General features: G+C 48.7%; 1 protein-coding gene across 1 annotated transcript in view; it reads right to left on the bottom strand.

Moving 5' to 3' along the window:
* Adra1d (adrenoceptor alpha 1D) overlaps positions 1-20,707 on the bottom strand; it is a 28,481-nt gene extending 7,774 nt beyond the window's left edge. Inside the window, exon 1 of the mRNA XM_046433678.2 lies at positions 18,541-20,707. Within this exon, the coding sequence (XP_046289634.1) occupies positions 18,541-19,651 (1,111 nt within the window). The 5' untranslated portion in view covers positions 19,652-20,707. The remainder of the gene's footprint in view (positions 1-18,540) is intronic.
* Between the last annotated feature and the right edge of the window lie 292 nt (positions 20,708-20,999).

Raw genomic sequence — 20,999 nt, 5'->3', positions numbered from 1 at the left:
CAAATCAGTGGACTATGCTTTCCAGTCGTGTGCCTGAAGCCGGCCAAATGACATTGTTATCAGCATGGTTTTTATTCAGACTGGGGGGCAACACAGCATTTCATGATACTGCCTGGGTCTTGATGTAAACATTAATATCCTAGTTCATGCTCAGTTGACCTGTGTGAAGCCAGCTGTGAACTGGGAATTCCTTACATATGAAAGAGGGAATTCAAACTCAGCCTCCCAGTGTATCCTGTTGAGGATTTGTCTTACTTTGGGATCTCCTAGAAGCAGACTCTGAGACAAAGATTTAAATGCAAGTCATCAATTTGGGAGGCAAATGAAACACCTGGAGTTGGGAGGGAAAAAGAAAAGCAGGAAGCCCATGAGAGGTGGCTATCAAGTTAGTTGTCAATGTGGGCAACTGGGGCTTAATACCACCAGTGGGGCTCTAGGTGACTGTGCAGAACACAAACCTCAGAGTGACCCAACTGGGGGGAAAGGAGGTGGGGTATTTACACTCCCGTTCCCATCAATTATGTTGAGCTGCTCTATCTGGGTGTTCATTTTTCTACTTCTTGCCTGCTACCATGGTGGACAAGGATTTTGGTGGGAAGAGAGTGTTCCTGGGCAAAGTAATACAGGCATGTGCTCAGGTCTAAGTGGGTCCATGTGCACTGAAGGTCTAGGGGAGATGGGTAAGTGCCAATAACTTCCACCACAACTGTGTCTTATTTGCTTTCTGTCCATGGTGTGCAGACATGTTGCCTAGAAAATATAGACATCTGTGCCTTGGGTTTCAGATTCCACAGGCCACAGCTCCCCTGATCTCATACATGGCAGGTCTAAGGTTCATATAGACCAGATTTTAGTGGGAACTTCTTCTGCAGAACTTCTTTTATCAACCCTTCCTGATCCAGCAGAATTATTTGTATTCCTGTCCCCTCAGCCAACCCCCAGATCATCACACTTACTTATAAGTGCCAAGAACACTGTAAGTAATTATTGGTTTTCTGTTTATCTTGTCCTTAAATGCTTGGCACAAAATCCCTTGAAAATGGAAGCCTGAGCATTTCATCTCCTCACTTAAAATCCGTTTCCCACTGCCAACCATGACTTCCTGTTTTCTCTTCCTCGTGCACTTTGACCTTCTTCCAGCTCCTTGTATCCCTCCTATCATGCCCTTCCTTTTGGGCTTAGTAGACCTCCTGCTTGCCAGTACCTCAGCCATTCCCTACTCCATCCTCCCCCGGGACTTAGGCTGGATTCATCTAGCCAGATCCTAACCCCAATTTAACCCATCTCCGGCAATTTTGTTTTGTTTTTTCTTTTTTTGCAATTGGCAAAAGGGGATTTATTGAACCAGCATGCTGGGGCTCTGTGCCCACTCAAGAAGGGAAAGCAGCCCAGAGCCCCGAGCAGGGGCTGAGCACTGCTTAAGTACACTTTTTGGGGAGGGCGGAGGGCTTTGTATACATCAGAACAAATCATCATGAGGCGCGGGAAAATTGAACAACAACTCCTAAACATGATTAGTTCATTCATTGGCGGGAACAGGTCAGGCTGGAGTGATAGGTCATTCCTAAGGAGGGGGTTACATTTAAAGTGATTGGTCCAGGCCCTGCAATGCCTATGTGCGCATCTCCGGCAATTTAACCCGTCTCTGAGCACACTTAGGCCTCCATCCTCAGCCGTGTCCAGAAGCTGCAGTGATCTCAGCCCGCATCCTTGGCAGCTCTCTCTCCTGTCCTGCTCTAGCCTTTCCAGCTCTGAGCCTGGTACCACCCTTTCTTCTTCCCCAAAGTAGCTGAACTCATCTCCTGTTTCACAGAGGGAACTGAGGCCACAGAAGCTAGCCACATGCCCAAACCATCTGGCCTCTCTTCCTCCTGGGTTAGAAAGGAGTCACCCTCCTACCCAAAGTTGGTGTCCCTGCCTGTGTTGAGGTCCTTGATCCACCCTGTCATAGCTGCTGTCTCTCTGGTTGTGGCCTTGTGCTCCTCACCCTTTCCAGGCTACTCTTGCTGCTTCTCTTCTCCAGGGCACATTACCTGTCACCCTGCTGCTTTCCCCACCCCTACCCCCACCCAGGGCCCCTAGCCTTCGAACATCACTCTTGGCCGCCTGGATGCTGCTCATTTTATCTGTGGCTTCCAGGATGCCAATTTTATGATTTGTAAACTATTCGTGCCAGTTTCCTTTCCTTTCTTGTATACTGACTCTTTAATAAAAATTGTTACTGCTCCATTACCCCATGACATGATGTTTCTTGGAGGCAGGGATAGGATTCTCTATCTATAAGTTCCTGACCCAGAACAGTGGCTCTAAAATATTTGTTGAATGAATGCATAAATGGCATTTGGATAGGTGGTCTCTAAAGTGCTTTCTGAGTGCTCATTACCCACTAGCCTCCATTTTGGGGCCTTGAAATGTTTTTTCATTGAGTCCTCAAGACAGCCCACTTGCAGAGATTCTAGTTAACCCTAGAGGTCAAGGTCAGGCTGTGCTCCTGAGCTGGTCTGGTCCTAAACCTTTTGGTCTTCCCATATCATCACTTAAGAGGGTCAGGGTCCACAGCCACTCTTTATTCCTGCAGCAGCTTCCCCACAAGCAGCATGCCTGTCCCTACTCCTGAGCATGGCTGATCTGGCCAGGAGTGTGGCACTCCTCCTTTCTCCACAGGTAGCCTCTTCTCTTCAGACTCTGCAAAGACCACCTTCTCTGCAGGTGTTTCTGTGATTAACCTCACCTCACTGGTGGCCCCTGGGCAGGTGGTAGTGGTCTTTGGAGTGTGTGTGCCCAGCATACTCTCTTCTGCTTGCCCCAAGCTATGTGACATTGTTGGCTTTCTGTATGGCCTCAAGGGTACCCTATGGCACTCAGAAGGGCTGAGCTGTTGCCTTCTCTCTGGAGAGAGCATTGAATAGACCCCAGACTCCTAGGATGAGTCCCAGAGATCGGCCTGGTTGTCTCCTTCACCTCCTCAAGTCTTTGCTCAAAAGTTACCTCTTGGAGACTAGGAATGGAACCACCATCTGACCTAGTTATACCACTCCAAGGTATTTATCTTGAAGAATTAAAGTCAGTACATCATAAAGATACATGTATACCTATGTTTATAGCAGCACAATTCATAATAGCCAAATTATGGAACCTGCCTAGGTGTCTATCATCAGATGAATGGATAAAGAAAATGTGGTATATACGCACCATAGAGTTTTATTCAGCCATAAAGAAGAATGAAACTATGTTATTTGCAGGAAAATGGATGGAACTTGAGAACATTAGATTAAGTGAAATAAGTCAAACTCAAAATGTTAGGGGTTCTATGTTTTCTCTCACATGTGGAATCTAGAGAGAAAAAAGGAGGGAAGGTGGGTGGGATCTCATGAAAATAGAAAGGAGACCTGCAGAGTGGAGAAAAGGGACTGGAGGAAGGAAAAGGAGAGGGACAGGGGAAATATTGAGGAATGATATTGACCAAATCATATTGTTATATTTTATACATTTATGAATATGTAATAATGAATATCATTACTAGGTATGAGTATGATGCACCAATAAAAATGGAAAAAAGTTACCCTTTGGTCATTAAATAGATGCCCCCACTCCCATTTGCTATGAGGATTGGCTACCAATGGCTCCTACTTGTCCTCCTCTCTGGAGAGCTATTCCCAGCCAATGGGCACTGTTTCAAGTGGGGAGATGAATCTGACTCCATGTGGCAGCCCATAGCCAATGGCAGCCCCTTGCTTCATTGTGGTACAATTCTGTGCTGCCCTTCTTTCTCCTGAGTTCCCTAGAGTCATCACACCGAGGCAAGCCTTTGTTGGAGACCACAATCTGGGTTTAGCTCTTCCCCTGCCCCATGTTGCTTCCTCCCTTCCTCCCAGATGTCTCCTGAGAACATTCTCTCAATAAATCCTTTGTAAAAAGAACCCCCATCTCAAACTCTGCTTCCAGGGCACCTGATCCAAGACACTCTTGGTCAAGTTCCTGAATGTTTCTTCAAGTTCTTTTGCTTGGTTCCAAAACTCTGATCCAAGGATTAGTCCTTGGTCACCACCATAACTTGTCTGCCTACTGCTGGGAAAGGTGAGGTTGGAGTGTGCACATTTGTGACCATTCCTCCTCATTCAAAAGGTGGCTGGGAGTGGGGTGGGGGTGCAGTGGCTACTTTTACCACCATAAGTAGAGACAGGATGGATGTAGATAGAGATGACCGAACATAATCGTAGCTCTTGTCAGCCTCCCTCTGATCCTTGTCCTTGTTCTGTCATGTGGTTAGTCTCCACCCAGCGGCTCCTGCCTGCCTTCCCCATTCCCTGTATTGGGGTTGCTATGACTTGGATATGTGTCCCCCAAAGACCAATGTGTTAAAGGCTTGATCCCCAGCCTGTGGAGTTACTGGGAAGTGACAGAAACTTTAAGAGGTGGGACCTAGTGAGAGATCTTCAGGTCACTGGTGGCATGTCTTTGAAGGGGATTGTGGGACCCTGGTCTTTTCCTCTTCCTCTTCTTTCACTTCCTGGCCATGAGGTGGGTGGTTCTGATGTGCCATGCACTTCTGCCATGGTGAGCAGCCTTGTACAGGCCCCAAAGCAACAGGGCTTGCTGATCATGAACTGGAGCTTCCCAACTACGAGCCAAAATAAACCTTTTTTTGTCTTTTTACATTAATCATCTCAGTTTTTTTTTTTTTTTTTGTACTGGGGATTAAGCTCAGAGGGACTTGACCACTGAGCCACATCCCTAGCCCTGTTTTGTGTTTTGTTTAGATAAGGTCTCACTGAGTTACTTAGTGCCTTGCTGTTACTGAGGCTGGTTTTGAACTCAAATTCCTCCTGCTTCAGCCTCCCAAGCCACTGGGATTACAGGCATGCACCACCACACCTGGCTCAGGTTTTTTTATAGAGATGTAAAACTGACTAACACAGGGGAGTCTGTCTCAGGAGTCTGACCTAGTGTCCAGGGGACCTGACCCCTGGCTGGTCAGAAGATGCAGGGCTTCTCCTGAGTCAGCAAATAGCCATGTTGGCTGGGTCAGCCTGCTCCAAGAATTGTTGGGGAAATTGAGGCGGGGGATTGTTTGTAGTCTAGATTATGAAAGACCAGTTCTGTGTTCTAAGGTGGAGCTGCTGAGATGTCAGGTAAGGCAGGAAAGGACATGGCTGGAACTGAGCACACTGGCCAAGCCCGCCGAGAACAGACAGCTCTGAAGCCAAGGGGGCAGACTGAGTGATTAACAGTACTTTTTTGGCATCACCAGAAGGGAACTTGTTCTTGGCACACCATCAGAATTCACAGCCAGTCTCTCCCATAACTTGTAGCCAACCATGAAATATCAGGCTTCACCCCAACCTCCCCCTTTTCCTATCCCCTCCTCCACTAGTGATTTTTCTACCCATAGTACACCATCCTCTCTGGCTGAAAGATACAGAGGAGTTAAAAATACTCTGTCCTTCTAGATACTCAGGTCTCTTCCCACCAGCGGGTCTAGGAGAGAAGGAATTCCAGTTCCAGATTCCTCTCCAGTCTCCCAGTTCTCTAGCTGTTTGGGCAGTGGCTCTGACCCTGAAGTTCAAAAATCTCTCCCAAGAGGGGCTAAACCTCCGACTCCTCACGGACCTCTTTGCTAAATCAGAAAGGGTCAGACAAGCCTCTCTAATAAAGCACCTTGGGTGAAGACTTGAGGGCCTGTGGGGAGCAAGCCATGCATCTGACCGAGGAGACAGAATTCCAGGCAGTGGCAAGGGCATGAGGCATCAGGGTACCTGACAAGTTGGGGATAACCAGAAATTGGGATGGCTGCAGCAGAGAAGGTGAGAGGGAGAGTGGAAAGAGATAAAGCCATTTTGAAGTGGAAACACAGAAGGCTGCCAGAAAGAGGTGAACTGGGTAGGAGCCAGAACTCATGGACTGTGAGGATGTGGAAGGGTGGGTTGAGGGCACTGTGGGGCCAACTGTGCCAAGCCAAATCTCTTGAATTCCATGCATTGCTAATTTTCCATGATGAGGGGCAATTGGCAGGATCTTATTTCTTGAGATCGACCAGGAATAGGCCAGAAGTCCTTCTGTGCTGCCATGATTGCCTCGGGATACTTGGGCTCCCTGGGGCTGGCAGAGAACTATTGGTCTGGCCTGGGACACCCTTCTATAGCAGCAGGGTGAGAGAGGGAAGGGCAGGCAACTCCTAGAGCACAGAGGCTGTGTGGAGGCCACATTAGGGATATAATATCCCTATACTGGCTCCTGCTCATTTCCCTTCCACTCTGCCCCATCCTCTCTCCTTTAATTTCTTTTCCTCTTTCTCCTCTTGGTTGCCATCTCTTCACTCATCTTTCCTGATCTAATCTGTAGCTTTGGAATGGGCCATACCAAGCTCTGAGTGACCAAGACTGCAGTTCTGCTGAATGGCCCTTGTGCTCAGCCCCACTGGATCCTGACCCAGGCATGAGCCTCTGAGCTCTGGGGCCACACTGGCAAATGGCTCATAGGTCTGAGCAGAATAGCACTTCTGCCAGGGGAGAGAAGGTCTCCAGGTAGTGGCCACTCTGTCAGGGAGTCCCAGCACTGAGCTCATGAGCATTGCCTCCCAGACCCCATGTTAGTTCTCAGGGGCCAGAACTTTGTTCTCCTGGGCCTTCACTCACAAAGTGAAGGAATGAAAATCCTCCATCATCCCCAGGGTGCAAGATGAAGCAGAGCTTATGTGGTCTGGAGATGGGAACCCTCAGGGACGCTGCAGGTCCATAAGAGGCTCAGGCCATGCAGGGAGTAGCCATGTCCCATGGCAATGCTTGGGACCTTTTCTTGGCCAGCATCTGGGACAGGAGGGTGCACAGCACTGAGTTTGGGGGATGTGAGCAGGGGCTGAGGAGTTGGGTGAGAGATAAAGCTGAAAACATGGCCGTGGAGTGACCCTTAACCCTGGGGACAGTGGCAGGCTTAAGAAGAGGAGAAGAAAAGGGGAGTCCAGAAAGAGAAAACAGTGGGGTTGGGGTGTGCAAGTGTGACAGACAGAATAAGAGCCCCCGAGAGATCCGGACCTATGAAATCCACCTTCCATGGTGAAGGGGACTTTGTAGATGTCATTCAGCATCTTGAGTGAGGGAGATAATCCTTAGTTCTCCAGGTGGACACAAAGTAATCACAGGGGTCCTGGGGAGAGGAATCGAGGCAGGAGGGGCAGAGTCAGAGAAGACATGACAACAGAGCACTGCTTCAGGTAGAGGAGGGGCCCAGAGCCAAGGAGTGCAGCCACCCCCAAAGGCTGGAAGGGGCAAGAGGGGGATTCTCCCCTCGAATCTCTAGGAAAAGCACAGCCCTAAGGAGACTTATTTTTAGGACTTTTGATCTTCAGAACTGGGAGATAAAATGTTGTTTTAAGCCACTAAGTTTAAAGTAATTTGTTACAGCAGCAACAAGAAACTAACATCAGGGGGTTTGAAGGGCTGGTGGGGACTTGGCAGCTGCAATGTGGGCCTGGAACTTAAATATGGATCTGAGGGGAGGGGGCTTTCTAGGAAGGCTGAGAAGGAGTAGGAGGTACACCTGGAGGAGTAGGGGTTAAAGAGGGAGACGAAGACTCCTAAGAGGCCAGGAGAGAGCACGCAAGCTGACATACAGGGATGAATGAAAGAAGGACTTGAAGAGTCAGCTCTGAGTATGAGACTCTGGCAGTCACCAGTGACCATGTCAAAGGCAGATCTACAGCAGTGTCTTCAGAGGATGAGGGTTGGGGGACGGATGGCAGGAGATATGTGAGTGAGGCTGATGTGTGTTGGTAGATGGAGAAGTATTGATATCAGATTATTCTTTAAAGAAGTTAAGTTGCAAGGAATATTATTGCAAATAAGTGAAAGGGAGGAAAGATCACAGTGAGAAGATAGGGAGAGGGTGAAGGCAAAGGGGCCACAAGGTTGAAGGAGACACATCTTTAAGAAAGCTCTGGACACATCAGTATGCTGTGTATGGGAAGAGGAGAGGTGGAAGGTAAGGAAGGACAAGCAGTAGCTGATAGAGGAAGATCCCTTGGAAGGGAAAGAGCTTTGAAAGGGAGTCAGAGCTGATTGGGAACCTGCAGGAATTCTGGAGAGATCCTAAGGCCTGCTGCCATGCAGAGCCCTGACTATGGAAGGTGATTTTTGTTTAGTGAGTGCTCACTTAGATCCTGGGATTGATTGATTCACGAGAACTGATGGTTCAGTTTTCAGGAATTTTGCAAGCTGGTGTGTGTGTGTGTGTGTGTGTGTGTGTGTGTGTGTATGTGTGTGTGGTGCATGATAACTTGCAATTGGCCACAGTGGGAATATTTATACTAGGGGAATGGGCAGATGCTACAAATTAGCTCCATCCCAAAGCCAATTATTATTATTTTTTGTTGTTTTTTTAAAATTTTTTAATATTTATTTTTTAGATTTCGGTGGACACAGTATCTTTATTTTATTTGTATGTGGTGATGAGGATTGAACCCAGCGCCCCACGCATGCCAGGCGAGCATGTGACCACTTGAGCCACATCCCCAGCCCCCCAAAGCCAATTATTGAACATTTCCCAGAACATCACTGTGTTCCATGTGAAAGAATGGCTTGAATCAGGATTTGGGACTCATAGAAGTAGGTAGATGGGAGAGAGTTAAAAATTGTTGGAGAGGATGAAGTGATAGATCATGGGACTAGCTGGCTAGGGAAGGGAGGTATAACTGGTCAGGTGACAAAATGTAGGGCAGAAAGGTGAAAGCTTGGGTGGTTGAGATCAATGAGCAGAAGTAATGGGAGCCAAGGAGGCAGGACAGGAGCAGATTGGGGCAGGCATGTGGACTTGGGCATGGCCCTAATTAGAATGGGGAGAGGGAAGGTCACTGTAATGGGGAGGCCAACGTGTCATCATGGTCAGCCTCAGTATAGTGATGTCACACTGATGACAAGGGCAGGGATGAAAGTGAGGGAGAAATCTTGTGACCCCAACACTTAGGTCTTTAATGAATGAGGCTGGGTGATCCAAAGGTCATTGAATGTTTGGGACAGCACTTTAGCAGGAGTTGGGCACAGGATGAGATCTGAAGGGAAGGGATCTGTCCCCAAGGACAAAAACCCATCCCCATCAGTGGTGTATATTTTCTTTACAAAAGATAAAATATATTTCCTAGATCTGTCCACTAGATGTGTAACCAATTCAGAATCAAGGAAGAGCTGAGAGCTCAAACTGTGGTCTCTCACTTGTCATTTTCCACTAAAAGATACCAGAACTTTTAAGAGAAATAACTAATTCTAGGTCCAGAGCAGGAAAAGCATAAGCTGAGACTAAAATGTCTCACTAGATCAGAAAGTAAGGAAGTACTCAACATTCTCTGGGTTGTGCCAAAGATCTCAGGAGCCAATTTTAAAAGGTGCTCACTAGTCAAGCCCCAAATGGTGATGTCTGTAAGGTGTCAGAATAGCATGGATGTCTAAAAACCATGGCATTATCATGGTATTAAAAAACCCCCATTGGTCACCTCTGAAAGAACACTGGAGAATTGACTCCTCATTTGATATATAAGGAGGAACGTTCAGTACCTCTCCTGCGTCTTCTATAGACACTATTTCAACCAAACAGCTAGTGGTGAATTCTTTTTGAAATTCTAGTAAAAAAATCCAGAAGTAATTATAGGATTAAAATACCACCACTTTAAGCCCCAGTGGTCCCAGCCATGATCAAAGCTGCTAAAGCCAGCAGAGGAGAGGCTGATGAGTTACCTTATAATGGACAAATCATGCTGACAGCACCTGAACCCTGATCAATCTTGACATCACAAAAGAGAATTCTTGTCCAAACCACCAAACCTGAATCTCATCAAATTAGCTTATAGGCAAATAGGAAACAGAGGGATATGGTAAATGGTACTATGGAGATGTGAAGTCCATATATTGTGAAATATACCTTGGGAGAAGCAATTTTGTTTCTTTACTAAAGAAATTAAAAGAAAAAAGAGGTAGTGGTGGTGGTGGTGGGGAGGGATGTATCAATTAAGTAAACCTGGTAGGCAAATGAACCACATACAATATATGTGCCTTTTTTGGATCTTCATTCTAACAAAGTAAAAGTTTATAAAGCAACCAGCAACCTTTTGAACACTAGTTAGATATCTGAATTAAATTGATAATATTAAGTGGTCATTTTAATGTGTTACAATAGATAGTAGTTATTTTTTAAAAGTCGTTTTCTTCTAGAAATACATATTGAAAAATATACAGTTAAAGTGTTATGGTATCTGGGATTTTTTTTTCAGAATAATCTGCAATGGTGGGAGAGTGGGTGGGGTTGAGATGAACCAACATTATTAGCCTGGGGTTGAAGCAGGGTCATAGGTACATGGGGGTTAATTACACTGTTCTACTTTTGTAGGTACTTGAAACTTTCCATGAAGAACAAACAAACAAACCACCACCAACAGCAAAAGCCCAGGCTGGAGCTGTAACTCAGTGGCAGAATTGTGCTTAGCATGTCCAAGGCCCTACTTCGACCCATAGCACTGCAAAAACAAACCAAAAACAAAACCCCCAAAACCCAAAAAACAAAAAAACAAACAAACAAAAAATCCGAAACAACAACCCCACAAAGAACCCTAACACATGGCTTATTCGTAACAGTTACTTGATCAATGTTATATATTATGCTTAAATTTTTTAAAGCACATACATGGAGGGTCATACACCCATATCACTGGTAAGGATGATTGACAGTTAATAGAGGGAAGTTATACTAAGTGAGATAAGCCAGTCCCGGTAAAAATACCACAACATTCCACATATATGATCACCTGAGGTAGTCCAATTCATAGAATCAAAGAGCAGGATGGTGCTTCACAATTCCTCAATGGGAGTTGCCAATCAATGGGCATAAAATTTCAGTTCAGGAAGGTGAATAAGTTCTAGAGCTCTTCTGTACAACATAGTTCCTGTAGTTAACAATACCATATGCATACTTAAAATTTATTAGGAGGGTAGATTTCATATTAGGTGGATAAATTAATAAATAGATGGATAAATAATAAAATACCACAATATGACACAAAAAATAAAGTAAGTAGAAGGCTGTGTAATATGGTTTGGATGTGAGGTGTCCCCCAAAAGCTTACATGTGAGACAATGCTAGAAGGTTCAGAGGAGAAACGATTGGGTTGTGAGAGTCTTAACCCAATCAATGATTTAATCCCCGATAGGGATCAAGTGAGTGGTAACTGAAGTGATAGAGTGTGGGGAGGAGGTGGGAGCTGGAACATGGCTCTGGGGTATATATTCTATGTCTCGAGAGTGGAGACTCTCTTTCTGCTTCCTGATCACCATGATGTGAGCTGCTCCCCTCTGCCATCCACTCCCGCCATGATGTTCAGCCTCACCTCGAGCCCCAAGGAATGAAGCTGGTCTTCTATGAACTAAGACCTCTGAAACCATGAGCCCTCAAATAACTTTTCCTCCTCTACAATTGTTTTGCTCAGATCTTTTAGTCACAGCAGTGAGATAGTTGACTAAAACAGCTGTGCTTTACCACACAGGCCCTTGGCATGGCAGGATGTGAAGAGGCCATGGATTCTGTCCTTTTCTTCTTCTGCATACATTTACTGAGCATGTACTATGTGCTAGGTGCCACAGAAGCACAAGTAGGAGACTTAATGCCAGACTTTTCTTCAGGTTTTTACATTACATGGGGGTGGGGGGATGGGGACAAATGCCATCACCAGTGACCTGTCACACAGCATCCCCACCTCTTCCCCTGCACCTGCCGACCCAAGAAATATCTCAGGAAGTTGTGGATATGGGTCCTTTAGAACATGCCAAATCTCAGAAACACCTGCCTGCACCACCCCTTACCAGATTGTCACAGCCTGCTTTCCATTCTGGACATCAATTCTGTTAGATATGGAAAATGAAAAACCCCCAAATAGTGTGGCCTTGGAAAAGGGAATGAAAAGAAAGCCATACATTGATAGCTTTAATCTCTTTCAAGATAAATCCTTTCCAGATGCTGGCCACAGGTGGGGAGAAGGTGTTTTATCAAAACTAGAATGATAGTCTCTGGGAAGCACTAATCTCTTCCAAGATAAATCCTCTCCAGGTACTGGTCACAGACCTCCCCACCCCCCTAAAAACCCAAATTCCTGAGTGCTCAAACTCACATGCTCACTAAATCGTCTCTCAGTAAAGCCTATATAAGCCTAAATTCCTTTGGCCAGTGACTCATTTTCCACCAGGAAAGTGGGCCCATCAGAGGTGTCACCCTCTTCCTGCATGAAACTTCTTTCCTCAATAAAAAGCTGAGCTGATCCATGAAGTTTGCATCCGGTCTGGTCTTTTTGTGCTAACAAATTCCTCAGCATGGCTCACAGTCTCCTACCTGTTTTCTGTCACTCTCATTAAGGTACTCAAATTGACAGTCAAGTTTATAAGTGCATACATCTCAAGCGTACATCTTGCTGACTTTACATATGCAAACAGCGATGTGATAACTGCCCAGAACAAGATACAGAACATTGCTAGTTGAAGGTTCTAGCATTCGCTTCCAGTAGGTACCAACACACACACACACACACACACACACACTCTCACACACTCACACACACGTAATCACTATCCTGATTTTTATTTCTGTTGATAATTTCATATATTATTCAACTTTGTATACACAGAACCATATGGTACATATGCTTTAAATTTCTGATCTGACTTATTCTACTTAGTGTCATGTACACAAAATTCACCCATGTTGTTGTGTATACCTGAGGTTTGTTCTTTTCCCTGTTGTACAGTAGTCCAGTTTATTTCTCCATCCTCCTGTGGGTGGAGCTGGCCTCATCCCTTGACCTTTCTTCTCATAGACTACACATTCCAAGGGCGTCTCATAGACTTCCAAATCAGGAGCACCCCTGCTATATGGTCACTCTTCTATGCCCACTTAGTAAGTTCTCTCACTCTTCAAACTATGTATTGAATATTCACAAGGACAGCACACTGTGGGGAAAGTATGTGCAGTGTTTAAGAAGCATGTGCACACCTAACTAAGTCTGGGTGGTCAGGGAGGTGTGCTGTATCACAGAGACAGACTGACAGTAGGGAGAGAGACCTGGTGAGGCTTGTGGATGGCTGGTGTGTTGTTCTGGGACATTGGCTGGATTGTGGGGGCTTCTATTATCTGGGCTTCTGGACAACTTGAATATCTTGAAGTGTATTTGGGAGGGGTCCTAGGTTCTGAGCCTCTGGGACTGCCCTGGGTGATGGCATTCAGAAGCCAGGGATACTTTGTGATCTGCCCAACAAAAACACAGCTGGGAGTGCAAGCTTGGGAGGTTTGCTAGTGGTTATCAGGAATGACAGGAGGTGTGGCTCATGTATGTATGTATGTGTGTGTGTGTGTATGTGTGTGTAAATTGTAGGGGACAGATCCACCTCTGGGACTGGCTGGGGGCATTTCCCAGGCAGCAAAAGCCAAAGGTAGCAAAGTGTTATTGCTGTGAAGACACCGAGGAGAGACACAGCCTCTGGAGACTCTGGGAAGAGGAAGGAATCTCTGCAGCAGATGGATGCTTGCTAGGGGCAGGTTTCCCCTGTCCTTCCTGTGCCTCTCTGGCCCACAGGGAAGGTGACCTGCATGACTACACTGAGTGATCGGCTCAGACCTCTGAGAGCAAGGGGACTCATGCATCAAGTATCCCAGGGTCAGAAGGCTTCACCAGGCACACTTCCAGCTGCCCACCCCTCCCAGGGCTACAGCCCCATGGTGGCCATGCTCCCACCTCAGGGATCCTCCAGGGAAGTCCCAGGCAGCAGCTCTGACTGTTACCTCTCCCCATAACCCTCTGCAGGTTTGTGCTGCTCTAGACATTGGGGCTCCAGGATGCCCGAGAGCGGGAACCACTTACGCAGTTTCCTGTGATTTTCCATGGCACTTAGCCCTGCGCCAGCTTGCTGAGGTCAGTGGGTATGTGTCTGTCCTGAGTAGGGCTGCCAACAGCCCCTCCCCCACAGGCCTCTCAGACCAGTGTCCATATTCTCTCCTGTCCAACCAGGAACATCTTTGAAACTGATGGGGAGCACTATCATAATCACATTGGTCAACAGGCACAAAACAGGACTGTCCTAGGTGAACAGGGATGTGCCATCACTATGCATGCTCAGCTGAGTATAAGCATGAAAGCCAAGGTTGGGGGGCTGCAGGTGAGGGGTGATGGGTGTTTATGTGTCCACAGGCATCTTTGCAATCAGTAGCAACCTTTGCTGCCTGGAATCACTATTGAACTCTTGATGTCTCATGTTCATTGAGGGACCCTCTGCCTGTCTCAGGGGAATGCGTGCTCTGCAGTTGCTCCTCAGGTGGGGCAGCCCGAAATGAGGGAGATGATTCCCCAGTCTCTTTGAGCCCTTCAGGATTTTAGGTGTCTGGCATCTGTGTCCCCAGGGTTTCAGGACACCCACAGATGGTGCTCTTTCTCTCTGATGTTTCTGTAGCCTGACCCACAGCATTAGATGATCAGTCCATGGCCCACTGAGCCAGTGTCCCTCTATGACTCTGGACCATTTTCTTGTTACCCCCCAGGGCTATTGGTGGCTGTTGTTAAAGGACTGTCTCTGCTGTGGTTTTGGCTGCTGCTTCTACTTAGCTTTGTGTGTGCAGGTGTGAGTGGGGACTGTTAGGCTGCCCTGGGTAGTATCTTTATGGGTCTCTTAATTTCTATGGCCTATGGCTTTTGTGGACACACACTGATATTTCCCAATCCCTCCATTTCTGGTGCTCATTTCACCTAGTGTGGCCATTAGGATCTGCGAGGAGGGAGGTGCTGCCTGTATGGCCATCTTGCCCAGCTACCTTTATTTATTTATTTATTGTACCATGGATTAAACACAGGGTCACTTAACATCTGAGTCATATCCCCAGCTCTTTTTTAAATTTTTTGAGACATGGCCTCACTAAGTTTCTCAGGGCCTTGTTAAATCGCTAAGGCTGGCTTTGAACTTGTGATCCTCTTGCCTCACCCTCCTGAGCTACTAGGATTACAGGCATGTGCCACCACACCTGGCCCAGCTGCCTCTCTCTCTGCTTTTTCTGGCTCTTTCAAAGCAGGTGTTCCCTGAAGCTCCACCGAAACCCTTCTCTTTTCTCTTCTCCCTCCATCCTTTCCTACACACCATGCTCCTGTGAGCACCCCCATCCTTGACCCCATAACCAAGTTCCCCTCATCCTCCCCTCCCCACCATATACCTGGCACCTTCATGCCAAGATCTGCCTGCCCCTTAGAGGCCAGATTCCCTTCAAAGCGTTGCTGCTCAGAATGTTCGGGCTCTTCCAAAGGGACCTCCCCCATCCCAGGCCTGGGGGGTGTTAGGACTTCCAGTCTAATTTCCTGCCTACACAGCCTCCAAGCCATTCCTGGTCCCTTAGCAGCCTCTGCCCTTATATTAGCTCTTCAAGTCACATGGGGAAGATTGGAATATTCTGTTTCCTTGCTTGTCCTCTGTTCTCTTGCCTCATTTATTGTCAATACCACTCCATTCAGCTCTACCAGCATCCCTTAGCTCTTGTGTGTATGTCTTAAACATACAGCTCTATGACTTTACATATGCATACACCCATGCAAATCTCTGCCCAGAACAAGATACAGAGCTTCTGAAGGGACCCCATGCCACTTGTGAGGAGCAGCAGAGACTGAGGAATTGAGAAAGAGCAGTGGATCCTAGGAAGGGGCAAAGGCCCTGGAAATTTAGGGGTGATTTCCTAGAAGAGGGAAACATGTGATCCGGACCTCAAAAAACAATAGTAGCCCTTTGCAGTGCTTATTGTAACTGCAAAAACCAAGAAAAACTGCACATTCAGCAGGATACTGGATCAACACACCTGGAAGACACTCAAATGTATTGTTGTGACAATGGCCCAGCATGGCATAAATTTCAAGGACATAATATTGGGTTAAAAAAGGTAAACTGAAGAATGATATGCACAGCAGGTGCCATTGATATAAATTCTAAAGACACACAAAGCAATGCTATACTTTGTTATGTATACAGATGCTTGTGCTAAGAGTATAAACAAATACATGGGAGTGACAAATGCCAGATTTGCCTCTGGGGAGGCAGGGAGAGAGAGAGGAAGGCGGGGAGGAGGGCACTGGGTTGCAGCTGGGTTCTATTTTTTTTTTGAAAGGAGCAAGAGGAAGGGATCTAAGGCAAATATGGCAAAATGTTAATATGTGTTCAAAATGGGTGGTTATAGTACATAGGTGCTTGTTATATAATTTTCTACTCATTTGTGTTTTATTCTGTAATTAAAATTTTAAAAGAAGTTAAGAAAATATAAAAAGGGAGGTGGCTTCCCTCCAGGGAACCTGTGTGAATCAAGGTGCAGGGGGAGAATGAGGGTGCTTATGGACAAGATGCAGGGGGGCAAGGCCAGCACAGGGGTGTGGGGATGGAGCTCAGAGAGTTCTAAATCCTGGGTGGCTGAGTAGGTGTCTAAGGTGGGGGGCACACCCATTCTCTCATGACTGCTTATATGTCTTCTCCTCTAGGTGTGTTGCTTTCAAGACATTCCTTGCCCCTGTGCTCACAACAGAGTTTGGATTTTCTTCCCAGGGTAGTGGGAAAACTCTTTGGGACAGATGACTTCAAGTGGGGGCTTTACTCATGTCTTACTCTGAGTTAGCATCAGCATATCCAGCGCTTGCTATGTGCCACAATTATATTCATGAAATATTATTCTCACCATAGCACTCTAGGCTGGCATTATTATCATCACCACCATCCCTATTTATAGATGAAGAAACAGAGGCACAGAGTGGGTAAGGGACTTGCCTGAAGTTCCACAGAGGCAGAGCTGGGATTTGAACCTAGGCTGTTTGGTGTCAGAGCCTGTGACCACAATGTGGCACTCTATTTTCCCTCATATGCCAGGTGCTGTGCTGGCCACTGTGGATTCATGATGAGACAGTTATGGGACCTTGCCATCACAGAGCTTCAGAGCCAGTGGGGAAGTCAAACATCAAATCAAGCAACACACACATATGTAACTATAACTGATGATTCAGTGAAGACAGAGAACCTTATCCTTTGAAAGAGAAAATAGGGAGGACAACTGAGACTTATAACTCTAAGAAAAGGGGACATTTAAGTGAAGATCTAAAGGATGAAGAGTTAGCCAGGAGAGGCTGCTGGTGGGCGGGTGTGTGTGTGTGTGTGTGTGTGTGTGTGTGTAAGCTGTCCAGATAGAGGGAAGAGCAAGTGCAAAGGTCTAGAGTCAGGTATGGGTTTGGTAAAGGAACCAGACAGGATCAGAGTGGTGAAATATGCAGGGGGCAGGTAGAGGGAGGGAACAGGGGTAAGGTACAGGGAGGTAGCCCCTTCCTTGGGACCTCCCTTTCTGGAGGGGAATTACATGTCTGGGATTGCCCTAGTTCATGCCAGTGGTTCTAGTGTAAACACTCATAGTGTCCCATTTTGGCTTGAACAATAAAAATTTGAAGGTTACCTTCTCCAGGCCATGGTAGAGTTTGGATTTTCTTCCCAGGGCAGTGAGAAAACATTGAGGGATTTAGTAGGAGAGTGACACATCTAATTCATAATGTATAAAGGTCACTGTGGCTGCTGTGGGGAGAGGGCCTGCAGTGGAGCAGGGGGGGAGGCATTGTTTCTTCCTCGACTCAGTCTCACAAGGTAAGAAGGGGGCAGGTCAGGGGCACTGGGGGGGGGGTGGGCTCTGCTTGAGCAGGCTGAGGCTGCAGCTGCATGGGAAATGATTCCAAGCAAATGTCCCCACAGATGCTGTCTCCTTCTCCTCCCCATGCTGGTCCAGTCCCTAGTCCCTGCTGAAAGAGGTCTCAAGGAGTGAAAGGAAGCCCCTGAGAACATTGCCCATATCCCAGGGCAACTTGTGAAGGAATTAGGAAAGTTCCCTGACTTCATAAATTTCAGAAATGACGATAAACAATACTAATTGTCCATTTTGTAATTTGCCCTGTTTTTTCCCCCTTCTTACCCCACACAATCCTCTCCTGCAACTCCTTCAAAAAGAGCCTTCAGACATAAAAGCTCAGGATACACTCACAGATACCACTGAGGCCAGCTTCCAAACTGAAGGAGTGCTGAAGGAAGCAGGTGGCTTCTAGAGTATGGTGATGCACAAGTGGATGGGCCAGGGCCTGCTTCTCATGAATGAATGAACACATGAGGACCTACCCACTCTGTGCCTCTAGTTCGGGATGGCAGGTATTGTAGGGGTCTCATACACAGCTGACTACACAGTATGGGCGATATCTACAAGGATTTCTCATGGTCATGGGGGGCTGGAAACAAGACCGGATTTGTAATAGCAACGAACAGGAGAAGAACAAAGAGCTGGAACCTTGTGAAACGAAACCTGCTTCTCATTTCCCCTATACAAAGTAAGAGATCAGGAAAGTCGCTAAATCAACCCTACAGGGTTAGGATGGAACCCTAAGGAGGAGGTGGAGGATCATCCATGTCTGCCAGGAAGCCATAGCCATAGGCTTGGAAAGGAAATGAAGGGGCTAGTGGGAGAGGGGTCGCTTACCCAGCGGCAGGACGAAGAAGAAGGGGAACCAGCAGAGCACGAAGACGCCCACGACGATGGCCAGCGTCTTGGCTGCCTTCTTCTCACGGGAGAACTTGAGCAGGCGAACAGATAGCGAGCTGCGGAAGGTGTGGCCCTTGGTACTCCGAGTCCCATGCGTCCCGTCTGCGCCGGCGGCTGCACCACGACAGTGGATACGCAGCACCACCTCGGAGGCCTTGCCCCGCTCACGCTTGACGCCCGCCTCGAGGCTGCGCGTGGTGCTGCGTGCGACCACGTACACGCGGCAGTACATGACCACAATGACTGCCATGGGCAGATAGAAGGAGCACACCGAAGAGAAGACAGCATAGCCCGCCTCCTCCGTGATGCCGCAAAAGCGCTCGTCCGGGGGCACCGGCTCCTTCCAGCCCAGCAGAGGCCCCACGGACACGACGAGGGCTACGGCCCAGAGCAGCGCCAGGATGGCCGCCGCCTTGCGCTCTGTCATGATCGCAGGGTACTTGAGTGAGTGGCGCACGCCCACGTACCGATCCACCGAGATGGTGCAGAGGCTAAGGATGGAGGCCGTGCAGCACAGCACGTCCACCGCGGCCCACACGTCGCAGAAGGCCCGGCCGAAGGCCCAGAAGCCCAGAACCTCCATGGTGGCGGAGAAGGGCAGAACGGTGGCGCTCAGCAGCAGGTCGGCTACAGCTAGGTTCACTATGAAATAGTTGGTGACCGTCTGCAGATGGCGGTTGCAGGCCACCGAGAGGATGACAAGCAGATTGCCCGCTACAGCGGTGAGGATGAAGGCTGCCAGAAAGACACCCACCCCCACCCCCTGCGCACTCACAACAAGCCCCCCGACGGCCGCTGTGCCGTTCACCTCGCTACCCGCGCCCGCGCCCCCCGGCTCCCCAGCGGAGCTCTGGTTGTCCTCGCCGCCGCCCGCTCCCACCACGCCGCTGCCGCCGCCCGTGGCCCCCGAAACGCTGCCCACCGCTGGGGCCTCCGAGGCAGTCGCGCCGCCTGTGCTGCCCCCGCCGCCGCTCGCACTGGAGCCCCCGGAGCTGCTGTCCGGGCGGGGTCCCTCGAAAGTGACGCTAAGGAGGTCTCGGAAAGTCATCTCAACGCGCAGCCGTCGGGGGCCGAGCCGGGATGCAGGACCAACAACTGACAGGGAGGGGGCAGGAGGGCATAGCCGCAGGGCTTCGGGTTCAGCCCCGCGCGCGAGTCCCGTCCGGGTCCAGCCCAAGTTCCTGTGATGCGTAGCGTGGCAGCTGGGGAGCGGAATGCCAGGTCGGGAGGCGGCTGGGGCTCCCCGAGGCCACCCGTGGAGTCGGATCGAAGAAGAGTCAGGGCTGGTGACTCGCGCTGCTCTCTGAGCGTGCCCAGGCGATCCGGCAAAGCAGCGGCTCCGGGACCCGGTGGTGCAGGCAGTGGCCACTGCGGCGCTCCCAACTCCGTGCGGGGGGCGGGACGGAGGAGGGGCAGCGAGTGGAGGGAGGAGGGGGCGGCCGGAGCCGAGAGAGGGGGCGCCGCGCTCCCTGGAAGAAGGGGCTCTGATCTCTGGGAGACCGCGTGTGTGAAGGTCCGGAGGGGTTGCGGTGCTGACGCGCTCTCCGACTCCTAAGCCACCTACGCTTCGCCGCTGGTGCCAGGACTGCTCTCTTCCCTCGCTGTTCCCTTCGAGCGCTCTCCCGCTCCTCTTCTGGATCCCCTCTCCCGTGGTTCTCACTCCTCAGCCGCGTCCCTCTTCTTCGCTTCCCCTTTCCAGCCTCCGGGTCACTCACTGGTTGCCCTTGGGCGTGCGGAGCTTAGAAGGCGCGATTTCTCTGTCCCCAGACTCCCGACTCCGGCCGCCAGAGAGCAGCAAGCGCCCGGGATCTGCGGACTGCGGACTGGACGGTGCAGTGTAGCGGCGGTCGCCTCCTGAGACTGCCTGGATCAATCTGCCGCACTTGTTTTTTTTTTTTTATTTCAGGCCATAGGCTAGAGGAGGGTCTCAAACCCTTCTGCCAAGTACGAAGGCGTGGAGAGAGCCCTGGAAGGGGCCAGAAGCCTGGTATAAGCTGAGGCTCTAGCTGGGTATGATGGGCGCCCGTGGAACAGACTGTGTGGCTATAGCCCTGAGACCCTGCCCACGACAGTGATCTATGTAACACCAACTTTCGCACTGTTAGTTTACTCTACATCAAAAGTCAGAATAAATCTTTCTATTGCTACTCCAAATAAGCGGCCTGGTGCTGGGGAGGGAGAGCACAAGTGCTGGAGGGTGGGAAAGGTCACTTGGCAGGATGGATGGGGGTGGAGGAGGGAAGAGAGAAGTCTGGCTCCAAATACCCAGGCTCCTCCCTTATTAGCTGTTGGATCTCTTTGTACCTACCTCAGTTTCTCATCTGTAAAATGAGAGTCAAGGGTAGCGTCTACCTAGTGCCTTGGTTTCTTAGTTGAGTGGGACTTAGAATGTCAGG

Source organism: Marmota monax, unplaced genomic scaffold, assembly GCF_021218885.2.
Source record: "Marmota monax isolate L192 unplaced genomic scaffold, Marmota_monax_Labrador192_F-V1.1 WCK01_AAM20220418_F8-fsc00014, whole genome shotgun sequence".
Lineage (NCBI taxonomy): Eukaryota > Metazoa > Chordata > Mammalia > Rodentia > Sciuridae > Marmota > Marmota monax.
This window is presented reverse-complemented; position numbering and strand designations above follow the sequence as displayed.